Source organism: Dermochelys coriacea, chromosome 2 (assembly GCF_009764565.3).
Source record: "Dermochelys coriacea isolate rDerCor1 chromosome 2, rDerCor1.pri.v4, whole genome shotgun sequence".
Classification (NCBI taxonomy): Eukaryota; Metazoa; Chordata; order Testudines; family Dermochelyidae; genus Dermochelys; species Dermochelys coriacea.
The window spans coordinates 180,356,540-180,383,156 of record NC_050069.1 but is presented as its reverse complement, the minus strand read 5'-3'; the positions used below and the strand labels follow the sequence as shown (position 1 = coordinate 180,383,156).

General features: G+C 44.9%; 1 protein-coding gene across 6 annotated transcripts in view; it reads right to left on the bottom strand.

The window, feature by feature from the left end:
- ELMO1 (engulfment and cell motility 1) overlaps positions 1–26,617 on the bottom strand; it is a 438,626-nt gene that overhangs the window by 195,409 nt on the left and 216,600 nt on the right. For all 6 annotated transcript variants that reach the window (XM_038391750.2, XM_043508739.1, XM_043508737.1 and 3 more), the window contains one exon: positions 22,972–23,080. In XM_038391750.2, coding sequence (XP_038247678.1) covers positions 22,972–23,080 — 109 coding nt within the window. The remainder of the gene's footprint in view (positions 1–22,971; positions 23,081–26,617) is intronic.

Below are 26,617 nucleotides of genomic sequence, written 5' to 3'. Positions count from 1 at the left end.
AAAACCATCAACATTTGCAGTGGAAAGACACGCATTTTACAACCAGCTCTAGTCTTTAGTACAGCCCCAAATCACGGGGCTTTTTCCTTTAAAAAAAAACTTTGCCATCTAGCCTGTGAAAAATCCCTTCATTACCCCAACTCTCCTAATAGCATCTCTCCCATGCTATGATCCAACCTCTTGGTTAGATTTTTTTTGAAGGCAGAATTTCCTCTCTAGGGAAGGCTAGTAGCATACCTTCTATTTCCTGAAAGTTCTAATTCAGCCTGAACTGAAAAGTTATTCCTACTTTAGAAATCCTGCCATGTTGGACTTATGCTATCAAACACGGCTCCTTCTTCCCCACCCTAAACTACAGCTGAACAAAGTCTAGCCACTAGTGTGGATGAGGACAAAGTGTATTCCATAGCTGATACAGAAAGCCTGATGACAGCTCAACAGATGAAAGTTGGAGCATACTTTTTGCATTAAAAGATGAACATATGCGCCTTATATGGTTACAAGTCAATTAATCTTTTTTATAAATGGAGACAATTGAATAAGTACAGGTGATTGATCAAGCAACAAGCGGGTTCAGCTTGTCAGCTGAGGATGGTTAAAGAGAAAGGAGGAGAAGGGCAAAGGATCTCAAAAATGCAAGATCTCTCCCATCTCCTGCTCTGTGCCTTGGTGGAAGGTAAGGGCTTGAGGGAAAGCCTCATGCTGTGGGGAACAAACACTTGAAAACACACTTCTAGCAACTTTCCAAATAATAGTTTTATTTTCTTTTCATATCCCAAAGCTCACACGGGAGCCGGAATTCCATCTCACAGCCCGTCTTCAGACAGAAAGCATGTGTGTATGCGTGTTTGCATGTGCACATCAAATTGATCTACTCAACTGCTTACTGTGAGAGGCTGCTGCAGTAGGTAGAGGATAATTATATCTCTCAAATAACTTATCAGCATAGCGAGTCATACACCTAATATTTATCTAGGGTGCAGGTGTGTTTTGTTCTCAGGCCCAACAGCTTGCAAGAAAGAATTATGGCTCCTCTGGGTTTGACAGCCTGTCCCCAGTGTGTGTGTGTACCAATTAATGCATTTGGAGCAGCTTAATCTTAGTCTGTGAAAAACAAAGACTGATGGGGAATGCAAAGAAAAGAAAAACAGGTTTATAATAAACTGGAAAACTATACAAGTTTTGTAATCTGACTCCCATCCTCAAAAAAAATGGAGTGAAATCCTGAATCCACTGAAGTCAATGGCAAAACTCCCATTGGCGTCAACTTCACCTAAAATCTCAGTTTTGACACATAATGTCATATTTATATTTTCTAATTGCACATGTGACTACTTAAAGAAAATAGACTTTTTGTTATGTGGCAGTAAAATTAACATTTCTTCTTTTTTCAGTAGCAATACTGGAGTTACATGTTAAAAAGATCACATTAAAAGTATTTGTTGAATTTGAGTGCATAGTATCATGGGAGATGTTTATGATTCAACTCCAGTGCAAAGGGATAAAAGTGTCCAACAGTAGGATAGATTTCTTGCCACATATACAGTGAGTGTCCTTAAAAATGCACATTTAAGCATTTAAACAGTTACTGCAACATTTGTGATCATTCCCACCTATGCACAGAGAACACCGTACATCAGTGGTGGGCAACCTGCTTCCCGCAGCTCCCATTGGCTGAGAACGGCAGACCGCAGCCACTGGGAGCTGTGGGGGGCCATGCCTGCTGATGGTCAACATCAGCAAAATGTCTTGCGGCCTGCAATCAGATTGCCCTGATGGGCTGCAGGTTGCATACCACTGCCATATATACTGCAAACAATAAAAGCTATAAAGGGCCACTTTTTTATGGATGTCCAATGTACTCTCTCCTTTGATACTGTTTACTATGAACCAAAGTAAACTAAAAAGCCACATGGCCCTGCTTTTATTTTACTGATCCAGCAACATTGTAACTTAAGATGAACATGAACATCTTTAAGATCTCTAAAAAAGAAAAGGAGGACTTGTGGCACCTTAGAGACTAACAAATTTATTTGAACATAAGCTTTCGTGAGCTACAGCTCACTTCATCGGATGCATTCTGTGGAAAATACAATGGGGAGATTTATATACACACACACACACACACACACACACAGAGAACATGAAACAATGGGTTTTATCATCTTAATCACTTAAGATGAGCTATTACCAGCAGGAAGCGGGGGAGGGGGTCGGGGGGGGGGGAGGAAAACCTTTTGTGATGATAATCAAGGTGGGCCATTTCCAGCAGTTAACAAGAATGTCTGAGGAACAGTAGGGGGTGGGGTGGGCGGAGAAATAACATGGGGAAATAGTTTTACTTTATGTAATTACCCATCCACTCCCAGTCTCTATTCAAGCCTAAATTAATTGTATCCAGTTTGCAAATTAATTCCAATTCAGCAGTCTCTCCTTGGAGTCTCAAGCTCATCTTAAGTGATCACTCTCCTTACAGTGTGTATGATAAAACCCATTGTTTCATGTTCTCTGTGTGTGTATATAAATCTCCCCACTGTATTTTCCACCAAATGCATCCGATGAAGTGAGCTGTAGATAAAACCCATCATACACACTCAAATAAATTTGTTAGTCTCTAAGGTGCTACAAGTACTCTGAAATCTGTTATTATTTAAGATCTGTAAAAGCCTGAGGGTCTGTAGCTTTCTCTTGTCATGGCTAAAGCTGATCTATTGATCCTTGAGAAGGGAAAGTGAAGTTTAATTGTTAGAAGCTAATTTTTCTTAAGCTTTTCATTAGCAAGAATGTCTGAACAGAAATTAAAGTGATAGATGATACTTCAAAATGTACTGCAACATCAATGTCCTAGAGTTTAAATATCTGTCCTAATTGTTGTACTCAGAGTATAGCTCCTGATTTTCAGATTCCTCATCTATATTAGTTTTACTTGCAAAAGCAAAAAGATTTATTGGCAAAGAATTATAACAATATTTGTACAGTTAAGTTGGATACTTCAGAACTAAATGATGCCACAAAAGAAAAGATAATTCAAGGAACTCAAATTAAGATTTTGTTAAAAACCTTCAGAGGCTTATACTTTGGTCACGTTGAAACTTGTGTTGCATTAGCTTTCTGGCAACTTCAAGTGATCACTTTTTCCCAGTAAAAGTGTTCACACAAAGCAAATTTCAGAAGATGCATGCATTATTATTATTTAATGGATTACAGTAACACCTGGACACTGATATCTAGGTCCCATTCTTCTAGGCACTTTACAAAGGCAGAATAAAAGACAGCCTCTGCCACCCACCCACCCCAAAAGCCTAAATAGACAAGACAGGCAATGAGTGGAAGAACAGATTATGATCTCCCTTGTACAGATGGGGGACACAGCGATTAAGAGTCAAATCCAATGTCCATTGAAATCAATAAGTCTTTCCATCAGAGTCAATGGGTGTTAGACCAGTCTGCAAGTGACTTGTACAAGGTCACACAGGGAGTCTGTGGCAGGAATTGACTATATTAGTATTGGCTCAAAGTGTGTGTGTGTGTGTGTGTGTGTGTATACATACATACATACTTACACACACACAAGCACGCACACACACAAAATATTGATGCAAAAGCATTCTCAGTCATCTGCTCAAGTAACAAACAATACCATGTGACTCCTTTGATCAATCACAAATAGGTACAATAGTTTAATTTTAAATATTCATAACAGACCCAAGGAACCAACTACATGCTTCACAAGATACACAAACAGGGAACCCATCATATCTGGCCCATCGCATTCTTACTGAAGGAACAGCAGGACTCATAGAAACCATCCTCAGACTACTCACCACACAAAGGGCCAGTTTCTTCCAGGACGCGATCAACATCCTTAAAAATTATACAACATTAACAACCTCCCTCAGCAGACTCTCCTTACCACCATGGATGTCACCTCCTGGTACACCAACATCCCTCAAATGATGTCATTGCTGCCTGCCTCAAATAACTTCAAGACAATGGACAACACTCAGATATCCACCCAAACACATTGGCAAATTCATCCATTTCATCCTCACTCATAACAATTTTACATTAAACAACAAACACTTTGTCCAAACCATGGGAACAGCCATAGGTACTAGGATGACTCCCCACTATGTCAATCTCTTCATAGGCCACCTTGAAGAATTTCTGGACAAATGCACCAATGATATATTCGAGATACATGGATAATATTTTCCATTCTCTGGACAGATGACCTAATCTCCCTCATAGATTTCCACCACAACTTCATCAACCACTATCCATCCATCATACTCTCTCTAGAGCACTCCCACACCAATGTTAACTTCCTCGACACCCTGGCCAGCTTAAACAAAAGAACCCTACAGACAACTATATACAAGGAACTCCTGGATCACCATGCTAACCTTCACACATCTAGTACGCACCCCAAACACCCCAAGAAATCTTTTATCTATAGCCAGGCACTCAGATACCGTAGAATATGCTCCAAGGAGAAAGTCTGGGATACACTCTTAAAACCACCTTCACAAAATAAGGACATTCCACCAGAGAAGTAGATCACACCATAGAACAGGTCACCCAAATACCCCAAGAGAACCTGCTTCAATATAGGGGAAAAATCCACTAGTTGGCACCCACCACCCCAAATTGGAACCCATATGAGATATCATTAAACAATTATGACCCATTCTCTATGGGGACCACATCGTGAAATGAATCGTTTCTGAACCACTTCTTCTTGCCATAACCTCCCAGCCTCATCATCAGATTCAAGGTCCCCACAGTCCAGGAGACACCAACTCAAAGAGGTACCAGACTTTGTCATAACAACAGATGTAAAACCTGCAGATACATCTCCACTGCTACAATGATCAATACGCCCCATAATATACCTTTCAAGATTCATGGGTCCTTCACATGCTTGTCACAAATGTTGGTATACCTCATCCAGTGCACTAACTACCCCAACAAGAATTATGTGGGTGAAATGAGACAATTATCATTCTCTCGAGTGAACTTGCACAGAAAAATGATAAAAGACAAAAGCAGCATGTCATCCATGATCACTCCATGTCTGATCTCTCATTCCCCATCCTCAAAGAAAACCTGCACAATATCTTCAAAAAACAAGCCTGAGAACTTAAATGTGTAACTATGCTAGATAGCAAAAACCATGGATTTAACAATGCATCCGATGAAGTGAGCTGTAGCTCACAAAAGCTTATGCTCAAATAAATTTGTTAGTCTCTAAGGTGCCACAAGTACTCCTTTTCTTTTTGCAAATACAGACTAACACGGCTGCTACTCTGAAACTGGATTTATGGTTCATTAAAACAATCTGTAACCCACTAAACCTCCTTTGTCCTATGACTGTAGAGGTGTTAACTGCCCACTTCACCTTAAATGATCTCTTGCAACATGTATTAATTTTTTATCTGTTCCACCTTGTATCTCTCTGTGACACTCTGAGTCCCTTTTCCAGAGTTCTGTGTCAGCTCTAAAGGTTTTCTCTTTCACCAATAGAATTTGGTTCAGTAAAAGATATTAGTTCACACATCCTGTGTCTTTAAAAAAAGTATCCAAAGATACTTGTTGAATACATTCATATCATATTGAAGACTCTTATTAATGCAATCTGGTCAGCCAAACAACCCCTGAGAGGGAATCCCTCTATTAATGCACAGAATAGTTACTGCATAGGCATCAGAAGTGCAAGCTTCCTTGTAGCATCCTGCAAATGTGTCTGAAACTTGCCTTGTGAAGACTGCATCTAATGGTAAGTGGTAAATATATATTTAATGTCCAGTGAGTCCTTGAGACTAATAATAAGGATGCCAATTAGTTCCAGATGTGCTGCTGTTTTTTTTGATAGGGAAATCAACCTACAGGGAACAGGACATTGTTTTCAGGACTTGTGAATTCTGCAGAATTTGCTGTGGAATCCATCCCTCAGCCTCAGAACTGTGCCCCAGAATCCACGTATTGTTAATTATCCTTACAGTGTGTATGATAAACCCATTGTTTCATGTTCTCTGTGTGTGTATATCAATCTCCCCTCTGTTTTTTCCACCAAATGCATCCGATGAAGTGAGCTGTAGCTCACGAAAGCTTATGCTCTAATAAATTTGTTAGTCTCTAAGGTGCCACAAGTACTCCTTTTCTTTTTGCGAATACAGACTAACACGGCTGCTACTCTGAAACCTGTACTGAGTGTGTTATTCAATATGACATTTAATTCATTAACAAGCTATATTTAATTTTAAATTAAGCTGGTGCAGCCCTTCCAATCTGCCATGAAAAAGTGTTGTCAAATCCAAGAATCTTACTGTAAATTTTAGGCTCAACTTGCTGCAGAAAACATGGGGCCCCGACGATTTTTATTAATGCTGTACTCAGAAAGTAATCACGTAAGTGAGGAAAGAAGGTCCAGAATGAATTTCAAGACAATTTTGCTTTGAAGTCCAATTTGCGTAGCATTAATCTTTCAGGCAGCAGTGAGCAATGGGCAAAACTTAAAATGTTCAAAAACTGGTTCTGTTAAACACCAAAAAGTTTGGCTGCATGTCTGAGCTATCTGAATCACTTTAATCTGCAGAACTGCAGTAGTCACTTCACAAGCCTACATGCTACTTGAAGATTTTTGTTGCTTCCTTGTTCTGGGCAGGCCAGAAATATCGTGAGAAGATCTTTTCTTGCTGTACTTGTATTATCTCTTTTATCTATCCCCACAGGAACCAAGAAGTGCAGAGGTACACAAGAGATAAAATAAAAAAAGTGAATTGACCTGATGCTCAGAAAAGGTTCAGTCTGCAAGATGGGTGACATTTGGGGATCTTATTCCAGTCAAACCTGTATCCATGGCAATAATCAGACTTATTTCAGCTGCAACTTTCCATTTGTTGGACTATCTGTGTTGACATTCATTCATTATTTCTCCTGATCTATTTTTTTAAATAAAAGATAAGAGGGGTCTTAACTACTGCTCCAGGCACTTGCGATAATATTTAAAAATACAATTGTTACTATTTAAGATGCCATCAGTTTCGCCAATGAATTGGTAGAAAATAAACAATGACAAACTCTTCCATCCCAACATTCCTAACGTCTCTCCTTTCTCCAAAATCGAAGCAGAATAGATTCATAGATGTTTAAGACCAGAAGGGGGCATCATTTAGTCTTATCTCTTGCATCATACAGGCCTTAAAATTTCAGGTGGTTATCCCAGTATTGACGCCAATAAATTGTGCTTGACTAACCATATCTCCCAGAAATACATCTAGTCTTGATTTAAAGATAACGAGAGATGGAGAATCCACCACTTCTTTTGGTAATTTGTTCCAGTGGTTAGTCACCTGCATGGTTAAAAATGTGTGCCTTTCTTCTAATTTGAATTTGTCTGGCTTTAACTTCCAGAAATTGGTTCTGCTGTGCCTTTCACCGCAAGATTAAAAGACCCCTTAGCACCTGGTATTTATTCCCCAGGAAGGTACTTGTACCCTGTAAACAAGTCACCTCTTGATCTTCATCTTTAATAAGACTGAATTCCTTAAGGTCCTCACTGTAAGCCAAATTTTTCCAACCCTCAAATCATTTATGTGGCTCTTCTCTGCCTCCTCTCCAATTTTTCCACATCCTTTTAAAAAATGTGGACACCAGAACTATGTGAAGTATTCCAGTATACGCCTCACCAATGTCATTATAGAGAGGTAAAATCACCTCCCTATTCGTCCTCACCCTATTTATACAGCCATGCATCACAATACTGCATTGCAGATGGGCTTTGCAGTGTATCCTAAAGGTTAGAACAAGGAGAGGAGCAAGTTCCAAAGTCAAGGGCCTCTCACAAGTAAAGCCTCATGGCAGCTTGAACAGCTCTACTGAACGCACGGGACGAGAAGGCTGTTTGCTTAAAGAAAAAAGAAAAATTGTTTTTTGCCAAGATTCAGCCCAGATTTTACTGAATCAACTCTCAGCTTACCTTAAAAGGTATAAGCATATTTACTGTCCCTATAATTAACAGCTAGTAATAAATGCCCAAAAGTCCCTTAAGAATCACGATGAGCCAGGTATGCTTTGTCCCTTCTCCTGACCATTGTAATGGCATGAAACATTTTGTTCAAATTACTGTTGAATTGTTATTACTGGAAGGTGTTGGATATCATGGTAATGGGGGCAATAGGATGGACCAATAGATGGATGGATCAGCAGACACTGCAGAGTGCCAGTTAAAGTGAGGGGACACAGATCCCCACCCTCCCCGAACCACCTGACCATCCTTTTCCCCTCTCAGGTGCCCACCCCAGAAATCTGACCCTACCCACATTCACCAGCCCATGAGCTTCTACACCTACCCCCTCCAAAAATTTCAGTGAGTGGAACTTGGCACACAGGGTTGCAACCCACTCAGGTTTGGTCTGGCCCAAAAGTGATCAAGCCATGGCACAAGTACCTCCCTGGGCTTCATGGCCTATGGGATGGATGAATAGAATGAATGCAACATAAAGCAAGAAGTAGGATGCTGAAGGTTTAACTAATTTACCTGATTAGAGTGACATAACTAACAAATCCAAGATGACATGGGCACCTGCTCTATTTTCCCTCACCTTCCCTTATCTATATAAAAAAATCGCCATCTGACTGTCATACTTTTATTGGCTCCCATACAAGTTTCATAGCCTTGTGAAAATGTAACTGAGGGAGGGAACATGAGAACAACTCCATTTTTTTCATGTCTCTCTGCAATATTTCTGGGGCTTTATGTTGTTCATGTTTGGAAGAAAAAAATTACAAGCAAGAAAAAAGTTTAAAATTTAGCTATCATTAAAATCATTAAAATTACAGTATTTGCGGTATCGGGTGAGACCAAATGGCCCATCAAGACTCATATGCTGATTCCTGCAGTGGTCAATACTTTCTATATCAGAGAAAGACTTAAAAGAAAAATATAAAACCATAATACATGTTGTTGATTGTGCATGAAGAAAAAATTGCTTCCTGACCCCTGAAGCAATCAGCTTACTCACTGAAGCATGAGATTTGATTACATTCATCTCAGCAGGCATAACCATGTAGACTACTCTACACCTCCTAAACCCCCTACACATTTTTATTTGATAAAATTACACTGCATCTGTAAGAATTTCTAAAACCTTTCAGTTCTGCAGCATGGAAATCTGTTAGATTGGACAACAACTACAGAGAGAAAGCCAAAAGTCTGTGTACTAACACTATCAATTCCACATCAAAGGGGTATTAAAATTGTGACAGTCTGTACCCCAATGTTCATCTCTTTTATAGGACTGTGATATGATAAATTTTGTACACAGTATGCCTTGTGAGGGATCATTTGAAAACTCAATTTGTTGATAATTATTTCCCAGGTAAAATGTGTGTGTCAATACTGCAAGTAAAACTGTAGGATTCCTCTGTATGGTATTACTAGACATATTCTGAGTCTGGGGGGTGCAGCCACAAACCAGTTCCCCAGGAACAAAAGGCTAGCCAATGCCTCAGCCATGTGTTAGCAAAATCAAATAGAGTATCACCTGGTTAAGTGGCCATTCTTTGGCAGGAAAGAGGATATGGGTGAAAAATCTACATCTTGACAAAAACAGTCAGGAGTTCCCATCCACACAGACTTTCTGTCTCCTAAACTTCAATTTGAGATGATTCTCAAGAAGAGAAAGAGCTGTAAAGTGGAGAGAGGAGACAGCCTCAGGATTCCACCTCTCTCTCTCTACCCATGGCATCCACAACACCTGAAGAAGAAAGGTAACAGCTGTGGACTGGGGAAGGGATCCTGGCTGAAAGATTCAGCCAGTAAGACTGCTAAAAAACATGTAGTGAGAGAGATCTTTGCTTTGAATTCACACAAGCTTGTTAAATTAGGCGTTAGTTGCAATTTACTTTTATTTTCTTGTAACCAATTCCAACTTTTATGCCTCATTACTTGTAATCACTTAAAATCTACCTTTTGTTGTTAACAAACATGCTTTATGGTTTTTATTTAGACCGTTTGTTTGGATTGGAGTGTTTGGGAAGCTCCATTTAGGATAACAGGATTTGTGCATATAATTTTGTATTAATAAAATGACAGACTTCATGAGAGCTTGTATCATCCAGGAGAGAGATGGGCAGTACAAGATGCACATTTCTGGGGGAAAGTCTGGGACTGGGAATTTGCTGGTGTTGCTCCTGCAGTGTAATTCATAGGTGGCTGGCTGTAGCACTGTTGCAGTATAACTGGGAGTATGTTGGGAGCTGTATGTGAGCTGACAGCAAAGGAGTGTAAAAAGCACTTCAGGTTGGAGAACTCAGAGCACATAGCTGTTCATCAGTCCAGAATGTACACTGGGTAATGTCACAATAATATACTGGCACTTAAAAAAGTGTCAAGAAAAAACAACCCTGTAAAATGATCAAGATTAACACTAATGCACAACTGAATGGAATTCACTGCAATTAAAACAAAAAAACAAAAACACAAAAATCATACAAATGAAAAAGTTGTATATTTAACACATGCTCTAGGATCATATACAGCATGAGTGATATAAACCCAGGTGGTTTGTAGTAAAATTTAAGTACAGATCTATTCAACAGACCCTAACTGCCACCCATCAAAACAATGAAATGGAAACATTGAGTTCAACATCTGTCTCCTATTGCAACATACTCAAAAACTAATCTAAGCCTGGCATGACTTACTACAGAATTACTCAGACATAGAATGTAGGCTTATAAATGGCATTAGAATGTAAATCTGGGACCAATAATGAGAAAAGTCACACAAAAGCTGCCTTCATAATATAGACCACTGCAATCTTTAGTTTTCATTTGTACAAAGACTCATCTACAAGTCTGGTGTCTTCTTGTCAGCTTCAACATGGCAGTTTCAGTTGAAACTAGTATTAAACACAGTGCAATGTGGAAAACCAGCAACAACCATTGAAAACTGTGAAACAATTTTGTATAAAAAATAAATACTAGTAATAATTAATGATGCAAGAGAAGGGGCCGTGGTCTAGAGGTCTGAGCACAGGATAGCAAACAAAGAATTGCTCAGTTTTCATCCCAACTCTGACATCAATTTCCTCCATGGCAATAAGCGAGTCATTTAACCTGACTGCCCCAAAAAAGTTGGGGATACCACAAATTACCTACTAAAACTGGTTTTGGTGATGAAAAAGTTATCGAATGTATGTAAAGCGGATCAAAACAGAGAAATGTTGTACGAAATGCTTATCATAATATTCTTGTTACAGAATTTTGCAAACCCCTTATCTCTAACAAATTCCACTATATCCAGGTCTGTTTTTCTATATGAAGTGCCCAACAGTCTCCCTCATGAAGCTTCATTACTGAAGGTTAAGCTTTCTTCTGGACTCCCACTTATATCAACCTCAGTTTTACACATTTTTGTAGGATCCCCAAAACCTTCATAAAACAGGGTTTTAACTATGTGCAGTTTGTGTCTCAGAGGTTGGGTCCTTCAAAAGAAGAAGCAAGTAACTAAAATCACAGGATCTCTACCACAGGAATCCATGCAAGATTAGTGAGATGCCAATGACACTTGTGCTTGTGTTATCACAGTAATTTGTAAGCATGCTTCCCCCAGGTCAAATTGGCAGAGTCCCTGGGGGAGGGGAGGTTCGCTTTCCTCTGCAGCATGGGACCTGGGTCACTAGAATAAGTGGTAGATTCTCTGTAATTTAAAGTCTTTAAATTATGATTTCAGGACTTCAGTAACTCATCCAGAAGTTAGGGGGTCTATTACAGGAATGGGCAGGTGAAGTTCTGTGGCCTGCAATGTACAGAATGTGACTACATTATCACGATGGTCCCTTCTGGCCTTAAAGTCTATGATGTGCCCTGCAACACTTCTGGGCCTTCCATGTTATACTGTGTATTGTGGTAGTACCCAAAAGGCTTACTCAGGATTGGAATCCATTGCACAAGGTGCTGAACAAACAACAAAGCAGGACAGGACTTGCAGGGTTACTGGCCTATGCTATGGCATGGGGAATCAGAATGCAGCAAAAGACATTTCAGGTTCAATTCACATTTGGTCACATGTTACTTGTATTTAAGATGGAAGGAAAGGGGATGAGAGAGGGTGCTGCAAGACCCCATGGCCTGTGGGGAGGAAGTGGGAATTGCAGTGTTCTGTCTGCCCTTCCTGCCTTCTCAGTGAAGTCTATTGGGATGATGCATGCACCACAACAATGTCGGCATGCACCATCCCAATAGACTTCACTGAAACTTCAATGTACTACTATGGATGTGTCATGAGTGACTCATGGAATGTGAGCAGGATTATCACAGCAGATTTAGGGGTGCTACTGTATGATGACACCCCACAATGCACAGAACCTTAGGGGAGGGGGGAAGAACCAATCTTGATGAGATACGATCTTCAATTGATTTGCCCACCTCATCTCTCTCTTTCCAGGGTAACTTGGTAGAACACACACGGTACCATGAGACAGAGCTATCCCATGGTGCGAAACTCCCATTTTGAGGAAATCAAAGTTACTGCAGGCCTTATCAGGTGCAAGTCCAATTGCAAAACCTCTCTCTTAACCTAAACTTTCCCACAACAGCTGTAATATAAGAACAACAACAAATGTGAAATATCTTCCCCTATCACAGCCCCAATCCCTATTCAGAACCCATTGAGGCCAACGGGTGAGAGGGACACCACCAATCTTTTTCTCTTAATGTTCAGCTGCCCTGTTTTGGAGAACCTGATTTAGCAAGGCACTTAGCACACGCAGAACTTAAAGCATGTTCTTATGCTTCATTGATCTGGGATTTGGATTTAAGCATATGCTTAAGTGCTTTGCTGAACTGGAATCTAATTCCCCAAATTGTCAGTCACTTTGAGAACGAGACCAAATAAAAATTCAGATCCATGAATTTGGAGAACTGCAAAAGCCAGACACAATATATGCACTTAGCCTTCTCCTTGAAACTTTGCTTGGAAGAGTGGGATGCTTTAAAAAAAGTCCATATGCAGGATTTATCTTTTTATTATCTTATGGTATTTAATACAGCGGAGCAAACAGAAAATAGTCAAAAGCTGCTAGACCGTCCATTATTTATGAAGAACGATTTATCAACTTTGCACTTTAAAGAAAGTTTCTACCATTTAATATTTCAGGAGCAGAAAGTAATTCTTTGTGCCTTTTAAATTATACACTTTAGAAACTGTAAAAAAATATCCTGCTTTCCTGTACAATAATGGGTAGCTATGAATTTCTAAAGAAGAAACAGTTGCAGCCTGAATGCACATTTTGAAACACAAAACATTAACTGTGAGACAACCCTTGCCCTAGACAGTAACTGCTGATTTTAAGACTATAGATCAGCAACACGGCCTTCATTTTCAATTGAAAAGGAAATTTTCTGTACATGTTCGCCTAAATGTCTGTTCTAGTTTGTACTTCTCAACATAATAAACTAAAAGTGGTACTTGGTTGCCAACCACAGAGGATCTGACATATACAACTGCATATGTTGTTTTAGAGGAGGGCTGGGTTTTTTTTTTTAATTTTAGTAAATGTTATAAGATTATATTTCATTATGGCTTTGTAAATGACTGTGTAATTGTAATTCCACATAAACAACTATACTAAAAACACTAAGACTGCACAGTTAGATACTCAAGTGTCATGAACTGTCACAGAATGTTCATCCTTACCTGGGTGCATGCATTATGAGGCAGTATTTAACTATACAATGGGCCAGATCCACAGCGGGTGTGAATGAGTGTAGCTTCATTGAAGTAATACACACCAACTGAAGAACCGGCCCAATGCTTTTTAATACTGAAACTTGGCTACATACTGTACACACTTACAGAAGAACCCTGTGCAAAATACACTCTTCATGTGCAGAATATAGTTTTCAACAAGTTGTAACTTAATCAAAGCAAAACCAAATTTCACTTCCCCGTCAGCAAGAGCTATTTCTAGGTAAACACACACTTAAGCTGTACCGCTCCTCAAAAAAGGGGACAGGATTTCCTGTTTAATTGTTATTACTGGGAGGTGCTAGATATGCTAATGTGACCAACAGGACAGACGGATCGATCAGCAGGCACTGCAGAGTGCCATTTAAAGGGAGGAGCCATAGATTTCTCCGTCCCCCATCACCTGGCCATCCTTTTCCCCTCTCCTGCCCAATAGCCTGACCCCAACCCCCAACCCTAGGTAAACATTAACTTTCTGTCTCTAGTGGTTCAGCTCCTCCACAAAAGTGATATTTTTTTAAGATGCCAAAAATATATTTTCCCCTCCTTTATCTCCATGCTCAAATAGGACTGACAATAAACAAACAAACAAAAAAAAACAAAAAAACCACAAGAGCTTAATTCAACCTTACCCCCCAAAGACCAGACATTGAAAAATGTTGAACCCAAAAGGTGAAAGCCTCCTGAAGTTACAATCCCTGAAATGAACAGTACCATACAAGATGATGGCCATTCTCATTAGAAGCCAACTCCCTGCTGCCCACCCTGTCTCTCTCTCTTTGCCTCTCTGCACCAAACATTCTATCCCTGATACCTCTTATTGCTCACTTTTCCCAGGTTTGGATCTCTGTAGTAGGATCACATTGGAAAAACCCGGGAGGTGGGCGGTTGCAAGCCTACCCACTGCTAAAGGCTCCTCCCCCAGCCTAGTGGGAGGAGGGACCACTGGACCCAGGGACCAACTGATTGCAGGGGACAACTAATGAAAAGCAGAGAACCCCTGACAGCACCCACTGCTCCTCAAAGCTATCGAGGGAGCCAGCGGACGCTGCCCAGTGGAACTCTGCCCGGATGCGTGAAACTAGGGAGGAACAGAAATTGGCCCCCACAGTCGCAGAGCACCCCCTCGTCTAACATCCTCCTCCTGGTATTATAGATGGAAACTTTGGCCATACCCAGAAGGAGGTTGATGTGGACGTCTCGCGACTTCATGGGGCCATGGATAGGGTGTGCAAAATGGAACAAGTCTGGGGAGAAGTGCAGCCAGAACCTCAATAAGAGGTTCTGGAGGAGCTGGAATAGGGGCTGCAACCTGGCTCATTCAAGATAGGCGTGCGCCAGGTTCTCCCTCATGCAGCAAAAGGGGCAGGCCTCAGGTGTAGGGGTGAACCGGGCCAGGTGCATGCCCGTGCTCATGGCTCCATGAAGGAGCCGCCAACTAATGTCCCTGGCGGGCCGTGGGACCAAGGTGGAATAAAAGCTGGCCCACCGGGGCTCCTCACCCTTTTTAGGTGGAAGATACTCCTGCCATTTGGTGTCGGGGTGGGACACGAGAGTGAGGAAATGCAATGTATGGAGCATGAGCGTGTACAGATGGTTTCTGGGCGCGGTTCAAAACTGGACTGGCTGCAAGGCATGCGGCCAGCTCGGAGTGTGGGAGCGGGGAGGCTGGAGGGGCTCGCGGAACAGGGGCCCAAGAAAAATGTCCAGAAGGCTAGGAGTGAGCGGGGAATGCCCTCTCGCAGGGCTCGCCGCAGGAAAGCGAGAGAATCGGGTGACAAGTCGGCCTTCACCTCCTGGAGTACGCGCCTAAGGGTTGGAAGAGTGGAAAGCCCCATGCGTCGTCTGAGCACGCAGGGCTCCACCCAATCCCCCCGTCGTAGTCTAGGAGGTCTCCGACTCCGGTGGTTTCTGCGAGGACCAACCTCCGCCACCTACACACAGAGATCGAGGTTGTGGAGCTCCGGGAGGAGGTCCGCTCCCTCAGTGGCCACAAATGACCTGGTCGCTGAAAAAAGCTTCTGGGTCTGGAGGAGGTCCTGGTAGAAGACTGGCAGCTTGGAGAGGTCTCTCGGAAGGCCTCTCGGATGGAGAAAAAAAAGAGCTGCCAGTCACATCGGAGCCCTCGGAGGCAGCGGAGGAAGGCATGCACCAACGTGCTCCACACCAGACTACCTGCACCGTAAAGAAGCCTCTGCATGGCCTGGAGGCAGAAGACATGGACCTGGCTGCACAAGCAAACCAGGCCCTGTCCTGCCTCCTCCAGGAGAAGACTCAGAGCCCCTGCAGAGACCCAGTGCAGCCCCAGCCAGAAGAATTCCAGAGCCATCCTCTGCAGCCTGGCCAGGATCCTTGGGGCCAGGCTCAGGGTGTTGAGTCGGGTGACAGAGCATGGACAGGACCAGTTGGTTCAGCACCAGCACCAGCATCCTCCCTCGCAGGGAGACACACTGGAACAATCCTGTCCATCTCCGCAGCCACTCACCCACCCTGGCCTCTAAATCCTGCCAGTTCTCCAGCAGAGAAGGATGTGTGGCGGATAGATAAACGTCAAGATAGAGCAGCGGACCTGTGCTCCACCGGATGGCTTGAAGCACGTGTGGGAGGGAGCTCGCCTGCCACCTGTCCCCGACCACCAGGCCAGAGCTCTTGACCCAGTTGACCGGGTGGAGGAGGCCGCTGAGTAAATGGCCTGGCAAGCCTCCACCCACACCAGGTTGTCCGGGTCCTGGACCACGAGGAGCACGTCATCAGCGTACGCCGACAGGACCAGCCACAGCTCTGGCTCGCGCAGCGCCAACCCCATCAACCTCCTGCGGAGGAGACAGAGGAAGGGCTCCATCGCCAGAGTGTACAGCTGGCCCGAGAGGGGGCACCCCTGCCATACTCCCCACCCGAATCTGACCGGCTCGGTCAGGGTCCAGTTGAGCCTGACCAGACACTCCGTGTCGGCGTACAGCACCTGGAGAAAGCCTACAAATTGGGGACCGAAGCCAAACACCCGCAGGGTGCCCAGGAGATACCCATGGTCCATCCTGTCGAACGCCTTCTCCTGGTCCAGGGACAGGAGGGCGAATGACAGACCATCCCTACGCCCCAGCTCCAAGAGGTCCTGGACCAAATACAAGTTGTCAAAGATGGTCCGGCCCGGGACGATGTAGGTCTGGTCAGGATGGACCACGTCCGCCAGCGCAGACCCCAGCCACAGCGATATGGTCTTCACTACGACCTTGTAGTCCGTGCTGAGGAGCGAGACGGGACGCCAATTCCGTAAGTCGTGGAAGTCCCCCTTCTTCGGCAATAAGGTGAGTACAGCTCACCTGCACGAGAGAGGGAGGACCCCGCTTTGCAAGGACTCTCCCTTCCTCCAGAAGGCCCTTCACGGCCCGGAGGATGTGATGGAAGTCCTCCCAGTGCTGGAGGGCGAGCTGCACCTTGTCCTTTGAGCCACAGGTGTCCAGCAGGAAACGGCGCAGCTCTTCCCTCAGCGCAGAGGGGGACGCAGCAGCCAACCCGCTGCTGTCCTCCGGTGAGTCCCCTAAAAGATCTTCGCAGCCTGCAGAGATGGGCAAGCATGGAGCAGTTGCGCCGGGCAGCCCGTCCCCGTCCCCAGCACAGGAGAGGGCGGCAGAAGGAATAGTGCAGCCCCCATAATGTTGGGAAGAGGGGACACAAAAACCGCCCCCTGAAAATTGTCTGTAGACAGAGGAAACGAGACAACCTTGGGGGCAGCAATAATATGGGATGTGGCGGGGAAGGGGGCGAGCGACTCATTGGGCACGGAAACAGTATCAGGGGCGGGGCCGGGGCCAGGGCCGAGGACAGAAAAAGGGGTGAGATCAGGGACAATGGCCAATATTGGGACCGGGGCAGGAAAGGGGCTGGGAGCAGGGATAGGAATAGGAACGGGGACACTGATGGGTTCACAGTCCCCGGCAGCTGGGCTATCAGGGTGCGGCTCCTCTCAGCCGGGAGCAGGGCACAAAGGGACTGGGGTTAGAGAGGGGCCTTCATTGACGCCGGGCACGGGAGCTGTGAGAAACACATCACCTGCAGTCACGGTGTCAGGCACTATGGAAACTTCAGTGGTGCCCCCCTCCGAAGGAGAAGCCAACCACTCCGTCCAGGTGGTAGAGAGCACACCCACAGGCTCAGGACCCGACTGCTCAGCATCGGCTGTCGCCTCTGGGGGCTCACCGGCCTCAGATGAGGTGCCATACATCGCCGGGCACATAGGAAGAGGGGATCGCAAGGGCGATCGTTTTGGGGATCGGGGCGGCAAGGGCGAGACAACAGGAGGAAGGGAAACCTCCCCCTGGGGCGGGCCCTCTCTCTCAGCCGACAGAGGTCTTGCTGCCCTCTCCTCCACGGGAGGAGGGGCAGCAGCAGTGGCAGCCAGGCTGCCAGAGTCGCCAGCGATGATAGGGCCAGCGCCCTCCCAGGTCTCAGGGGTCCCAGACACTCCACTGGGCTGGGCCAGGGGGCAGTCCCTCTGGAAGTGCCCTGTCGACCGGCAGAAAAAGCACTGGGTCTCCCCTGTTGAATAATGGACCCGGCAATGTGTCCCCTAATAGGGCACCAAGAAGGACCCCTCGAGCGCCACCCCGCCACGCGTCACCGGCACTTGAATCTGTACCTGCTGGCAGAAGGACAGAACGTGGCGGAGGGCGGGGTCCTTGCAGCCCAGCAGGAGAGGGCTGATGATGGAGATGGGCTTTCCCAGGGTGGAGAGGGCAGGCAATAGGGCAACGTTGGGCAGGAAGGGTGGGACGGAGGTCAATACCACCCGTACGCCCAAGTCCTCTGGGGTTCTAAGGGAATGAACATGCCCCCCACCACCATGCCCTTCTCTACCGCCTCCTGAGTGGCGGCCTCCAATGCTAGGAAGAACACAACCTTATCATACATCTTGGAGGTCGCCACAACGGCCGTGGGGCCTACCACCTTCGCCAACGCCCACACGTACGTTTCAATGTGGGGCGAGGCAGACACCAGGAGGCAGCAGATGCCGTGCCTCCTGGTCAGCGAGGGGAAGGGGCGGCCACCAGGAATGGTACCAGAGGTGGCAGTCGGGGCAGATGGCGCGGCGGCAGGCGGGGGGGGGGTGGCGGTCACTTGGGCGTACTCTCTAGGGGTTAGGGATGGAGCGCCCCCAGAGCTGGTGGAGGGAACGGCTCAGGAGGAAGGGGCCGCAGCAGATGTCGGGGCCGCAGCAGGGAGGGCAGCACTGCCAATGGGAGGTTTTGTTTTCCGGGCGGGACCCTTGCCCTTTTTATTCCCCTGGCCCTTTTTGCCGGTGGAAGGGTGAGCCATGGCAGCGGTGGAGTCTAGATTAGTGGTGGCCGAGAGGGTAGCCGCCGGGGTGAGCAAGGGTGGTGGCAAAGGAGGAACTATGGGAGCAGTAGGGGAAGGGGCGGGGTGGGGAGGGTTAGGGTCCTCCTCCATAGTGGAAAGAGGCAGGAGGAGGCCCTAAACCGGGGGTGGGACAATGGACAACTGCTCTTCCCCCCTAGATGACAGGCAGGGGAGGAGGGTCCAGCAAACAGGGTATTGGGAATAGGGAAGATGGGACAGGGCCAACCACTCCTCCCTGCTAGACTATATGCAGGAAGGAGGGTACCAGCATGGGCGGGAGGAAAGGGAAGAAGCAACCACTCCTCCCCACTAGGCTGTAGGCAGGGGAGGAGGGGGCTAACAGCAGGAGGACACAGGGACAGCAAAGGAGATGGGGACAATCACGGGCGCAGGGTATGGCGCCGGCTCCTCCGGCTGCACTCAGATGGGGAAGGACTACAATGGCATCAGGGGAGGTGCAGTGACCAGGGTAAACAACTTAAAAGGGGAGGGGGCACAAGCGATCTGAAAGGGGACATGGGCACACCAAACTGTGGGTTGGGCGGGGTGGGAGTCAGCAGGAGTCAGGGGAAACAGCAAACAACTGAGGACGGGGCGAGTAGAGCACAAGGGGGGGAAACAAACTCCTGCAAGGGTTGGGGCGGGGCAGGCACACTAACAAACCCAGGAAGCTAGGATGGGGCCAGGGTGGGACAGGCAAACAACCAGGGAAAAATCTTCCAGGAAACTACAGGAGGAAGGGAAGAAAAAACTGGGCTGGGGGGTAATGGGGAGGCCCCCCACCCAATGCAACTGAGAGAGGGGGACCAAGTCCAAAAAAAAGAGGGGGGAGTGCACCCACGAATGGTTGTGGGGCTCACTCCAGTCCTTGCTTGCTGCTGGAAACAGTCCCGGGTGGTGGGCGGCGAAGAAGCAAGCAGCCCCATCAAGGGACGAGCAGCAGGTGTTGAGGGTCAGCTGGGTTGATGGAGGGGGCGGTGGCAAAAAGGGATGGTGGTGAAGGAAGATGTGGCGGGGGGCAGCAGGACTGGGGGAGGGCTCCACGCCTCTCCCCCAGCCCCCCACAGCAACAAAAAGCTACCACCATCCCAAGAGCACAGCTGTTCAAGTCACTTAACCAATAACCGACCCCCTTCACAGTTCCTCGCAGCGGTCTTCCTCCTCCTCCACAAGGCTGCAAGCTTAGGGGCAGCAGCAGCAAGCGGGCGGTGGCCAGCCAGGTGAGGACCCAGGGGTGACAACGGTAGAAGGGGTGACAACGGTGGTGGTGGTGGAGGGGTCCTTGCTTCTCCCCACTCCAGCAAGGCCCCCCCTCCCCACAGCAGCGGGCTCCCAGAAGGGGTCCCAGCCAGAAGCGGCCCTCCAGGGAGGGAGGCAGAGAACTCCAGCCAGCAGCAACAGCCCAGGGAGGGAGCTCCAAACAGCAGGAGCCCAGGAAGGGAGAGAGCTCCAGCCAGCAGGGCAGTCTTATCAGACTGACCTCTCCTTCCTGGAGCGGGATGGTTACCTGCTCCTGCCCAGTGGGGCTTAAAAGAATTAAGAATTAACACAAAATTCTTTATTCATTTTTATTAAATACTTTTAAGTGAATGGAAACAAACCAACCTACCTCACAATCTTTCTGTTGTAATGCACCTCTTCAAAACAGGGTGCTAAAAAAATTGACGTGGAATGGTGACATCACCATTTGAAGGAGCTATACTAGTACTAATGATTACTGATGTTATTGTGCACTGGCAAACTACGGAGTGGGGAGAAGCCAGGCTATAAACCATGGAAAAAATCAGGAAAACGTATTATTTCTCCCCAAAAAAAATTACCAGCAGAGACTTCATACAAGTCAGCTGTTGCACATATGAAACTCTTCAGACTTATATCTGAGCCAGTGGCAGGATGATTATTCGGCGGAAGACACCCATGACAGCATATCCAACTACAATTGTCATGTCTCTTCAGTCCTATTACAGTAGTTCTGTAAAAGTCTGTAGTCTGAACTATTCATTTACTGATCCGTTTATACTGTTCAGTGGGGTTTTTTTATGCTGGAATTAAAAACTGATATTATGTTATTATCTTGGATGCATCACAGTGTGAGCAGCTATTTTAAAGGCTGTAAGGGCCAGCACAAGGCTATTCTCTGCACAGGGAAGAATTTCGCCTTTCTTGTACTGTTCTCTTGGCATGCTGCACTTAAAAGCATTAGACGAAGTATCAACCAAATCATACTTTTTAAATTGAACTTCTGATTTATGTTGCTGAGCCTGTGGGAACAACCACCAAAGTAACACTTTCAGTCATTAGCTCTCGCTTTTCCGACTTCCTCAGTTTTGTTGCACACTGCTGTAGTGGGCTTGGGGGCAAGAGGAAAGGAAAGACTTCATTAGCATAGAGAATGTAGAAAAAATGTGTGCGGTAGAAATTAAATAGCAAAGTTGTGCTGCCAACATGGGCTGTATGGAAATGAAACTTGTGGCAATGTCTGTTGGCAAAGACATGAACGATAATAATACTGATTTGTAACCAAAATGATACATAATACACTGAGTCATACATTGCTACACTATACTAATTAAGAAATGAAAATGATAAACCTATACACAGAGAAAAACTATATAGATATAGTACTCGCAACTAATTGTAAACTTCTTGAAATTATATCATTAAATTTGTATTGTAATTTTGTTATTCTACAGTTCACTATTATAGTAAATGATATATGTAATAGCTGACATTTATGCAGAGCTTTAAATTCTGTAATGTATTTACAAACTATGGTTTAATTGCAGGGCCAGATTTACACCTTACGAGCCCTGAGGCACAGCATCTTCAGCGTGCACGTGCACGTGCACGTGCACGTACACACACACACACCCCTACAACTGACCTTTGTGTTTTCCATAAAAAAATGAAACTTTTAACCCACTTTTAGTTGCCCCTAGAATGCCGGCACCCCTAGGTATGTGCCTAACTGGAAATCCGGCCCTGCTTACTTGTGAAAATATACATGTGTAGCCTCATTAAATCAATGGGACTGCTCACATGAGAAAGCATTCAGCAACCTAAGTAAGGGCTGCAGTATTGAATCTTTTATGTGGGGAACCTGAACATCACCCCCAAAATGTAGTTATCTCTGGAAAAAGCTGACAACAGTCCAGCAGCACATAGCAATCCTGCACAATTTATAACAGCACATCAAGAATATAATATTTTATTCAACTGAAAAGAAAATGTAAATAGGAAGAATGCAATTACCCAAGTTAGAATTGCCCTAGAACACTGGAGTTACCATCATAATCATGCAAAAGTCAGAGGATCTTTCAGTGACCACAAGTAGCCAGGATCTTGTTATTATCTCTCAACCAAAAGACAGTACCCTCCAGTGGAAGTACTGGAACAGTGTTCTGGAAGTATCTTGCTGGGGCACCGGTTCAGTATGGACTTTGAGGGAAGTATGCCACCTACTGAATCACAACACCAACAGATAGCTAGTATAATAACCCTAATGTACTAACAACAGCCTTGTTAAGTGTCTGAAAGGATTTACAGTCAGGATGCCCATTTCCCGTATTACACCCACACTTGGTAATGCACACTTTGCCAAAAAACACTGGAATTAATACAGCAATTTGCAACTGGTACAATACCCCATGTATAAGCATAAACAAAACAGGATCACGCTGTTTTGTACAAAAATGGCCAACGCTTCTACTGAATTGAATTTATGTAGCATTCAATCCACTCTGAGACTACTGGGGACCCATGCATCACCACCAGAAAAATAGTTTTGTGACAACAATGAAAAGAATCACACAGATCATCTTAAACTGAAACGTTTGATTAAATAAACAGGTTACACTTACGTAGTTCTCCGACTTTCAAGATTTCACACAGCATCTTTGTCAGCTCAATGCTACTGCGGCCAAAGGGACATTCATGTTTGTCTTCTCGGCTGCTGTTTTCCAAGACAATCTGAAGTGGAAATCAAAATGGAAGTTTATTTGTTTGAACAACATGGGTCTTGAAGAAATGTCCTCTATGCTCAGCATATACAGTGAACATCCGATTATCTTACTAATTTAAATCACAAAGTAACCTTGTTCTCAAACTTTGTGATTTTCATCCTACATATTAGAAAAATAAATATCAAGATTATTTTTGAGGAATCTGTGGAAAGAAAGGAAGATATGTTCCGATCCATTTTTCTGCTGCTGAGCTAAACACAGCCAATGGTCCCCAATGTATGCCCATTTCTGAAGCACTGTCATTCCAATAGAATGTTGCTGCTCTGGTTCCAACTCTGCATGCAGAAATCGGAATGGAAACCAGTGGCAAAGGAGCTGATCATTTTTACATTTAATTTTGTGTGTGCTATGAAAGAAAATTAGATTTTTTAAAAAATAAATAGAACTATTAAAAAGAATAATAAGATTTACACTTTGGTTCTGGGACTATAAAGGCCTATACCAATAAAGCCTATTTAAGCCCTATGAAAATAATAGGGTATGAAGTTGTGCTTATTGTATCTCTAATGCAGGTTTGTGCATGGAAAAGATTTTAGTAAATTATTCAGGAACAGTTCACTATAAAGGCTACAAATGTAGCACAGACAGGCTCTACAAGTCTTTTGGCCATCTGCTACATGGCAATGCAAAAGCAGTAGAACATAGATTTAAAAAAAAATTCTGCACTTTATGAAGTGATGTAACTCTTATTTTGGACAGAGCCATCCCAACCATTACAGATGGTCTAAAAATATCATTATATAGAGGGGAGAATATTATTTATGAGAATACTACAGATTTTGCATTAACTGGGAGCGACTCATTTCTCATTTTGAACACAAGAAAAGCAGGACAAATAGGGCCTGAAAACAAAAATTAATTCAAAATAGGTTTCTACTAAACTGGGCTTGTAATAACTCTCATACCAGCTTTTAAAAAAGAAACAACGCAAGTGTCCTAAACAGCTACTGCCTGGCCAGAGGAAAAACATACTCCAAAGCAGATGTTTCCTAAGTACCATAGTATGTCAGATGCTCTCTCAATTTACTTGAGAACGAAGGTGTTCAGACACTACCCTACTTGGTGTGATTTCTTTCTCCCAGCATTCTTCCCAACCGTACCCTTGCCTGGAAAAACTTTTTTTTAACATGGCATAGAACAGGGGTGGCCAACCTGAGCCTGAGAAGGAGCCAAAATTTACCAATGTACATTGCCAAAGAGCTACAGTAATACGTCAGCAACCCCTCAGCAGCCTCTCCCCCCGCCACTCCCAGCACCTCCCATCCACCGGCAGCCCTGCTGATCAGTGCCTCCCCCTCCCTCCCCGCACCTCCCGATCAGCGGTTTCGTGGTGTGCAGGAGGCTTGGAGGGGGAGGAATGAGGGCATAGCAGGCTTGGAGAGGGAGTGGGAAGGGGTGGAGTCAGGGCAGGGACTGTGGCAGAGCCAGGGGTTGAGCAGTGAGCACCCCCTGGCAAATTGGAAAGTTGGCGCCTGTAGCTCCAGCCCCGGAGTTGATGTCTATACCAGGAGCCACATATTAACTTCTGAAGAGCCGGATGTAGCTCCAGACCACAGGTTGGCCACCCCTGGCATAGAAGAATTCAAAACCGCTTAATCCCATCACTGAGGCAAACCAAATCCATATTTTTAAAAAGCCTTAAAGGTGGAATCTTAGGACAAAATAACAAGCCTAACACAATCTTATTTTTCAGACATGGAAGAACTGGGGATTTTGAGGTGGGGGACCAAGATTGGGGGCTGTACTGAGTCCTGTTAAAACAGCTAATTAAGAAATAAATCTTAGATACAATATTAATTCGTACATTTAAAAAAAAATTGTTGTGAAGCAGTTAAGGTTGCCAGACACACAACAATCACAAAAGCAAGAAATGAAAAGTTAAACGACCTCACAGAACACAACATCTATCTATAGACACATACCTTACCACTATCACAAAAAAAACATATGCCATAGACCACAACCTTAACTCATCCCTCACATGTCACCATCAGATGTAATGTACAGGGTATAATGCCAAGCTTCCAAAAACACTTTCTCCACACTACCTCCTTGAACATGATACAGCGGTGAGAAGGAACAGGAGACGCAGTTGGACTGCCCTGCCCTTTATCACCTCGGACGAAACTGTGAGGTGAAGCAAGGGCGCATGCACAGACCAACAGACACTACTACTTTCAAATTCTCTGGCTCTGGATGCATGGCGTACGTGCGTAAACCCACAGTGGAATACAGCAGGGACCATCACCCAAAGAAGAACAAAAGGCTACCTATATACACAGGAGGAAAAAAGTTATGCTCCATTTTAAGGACATTTCAGACTGCAACCTTAACTGCAAAGAGCCTCTGCAATAAGATGTGCCTAATCAGCAAATCAATCAATGTATATTAACCAGGAAAAGACATTCCACAAAGAATTAAATACAAAAGAAATCCCTTCACCTCAGAAACCTTCCCACAGGAAGAGAGGGGAAAATGGGTTCTGAACTGTCCTCCCAAGATCAACAGACTCAGGCTTTGTCAGATAAGTGGAGGGAAACACATTCAACTCTCAAGGGATGAAATCTTGGCCCCATTAAAGTTAATGGTAAAAGTCACATTGACCTGAATGGAACCAGGATTTCACCTTGCTATCTTAGGTATTTCTGAAGCACGCATCACCTTGCCCTTATTGGAAAGTCTTATAGAATGTACCAAAAATGTTTTATATGATGATGAGTTAAAAACAAAATAAAAACACCCAAATACTGTAGAATTTAATAGAGAATAAAAACCCCTGCCATAGAAATCTATATGATCGCTGTGACAAAGTTCTTCCACTGCCTTGGCGGGTCCTGCACTTATTGGCGGATTTGCTCACCGCAGCCCTCAGTTTGGCCACTTTTGTTAGTGGCTCAAACCTGCCGTTCACTCAGGTAACATCATCGCTGGCCAGGTCAACTCCTCCTGTATCCAATAGGAAGATGGGGGGAACCTGGGTCTGCCCTCTACTCTGGGTTCCAGCCCAGGGCCCTGTGGATCACAGCTGTCTACAGTGTTTCATGTAACACCTGTGTGACAGCTACAACTCCCTGGGCTACTTCCCTATGGCCTCCTCCCAACACCTTATCTATCCTCACTACAGGACCTTCCTTCTGATGTCAGATAGCATTTGTACTCTTCAGTCCTCCAGCAGCACACCCTCTCACTCTCAGCTCCTTGCACTCTCCTCACTGACTGAAGTGAGGTCCTTTTTAAACCAGATGTCCTGATTAGCCTGCCTGTCTTAATTGATTCTAGCAGCTTCTTAATTGGCTCCAGGTGTCCTAATTAGCCTGTCTGCCTTAATTGGTTCCAGCAAGTCCCTGATTGTTTTGGAACTGCCCCTGTTACCTTACCCAGGGAAAAGGGACCTGTTTAATCTGGGGCTAATATAGCTGCCTTCTATCACTCTCCTGTAGCCATCTGGCCCGACCCTGTCACATCGCTTTTCCAATCATTTTCG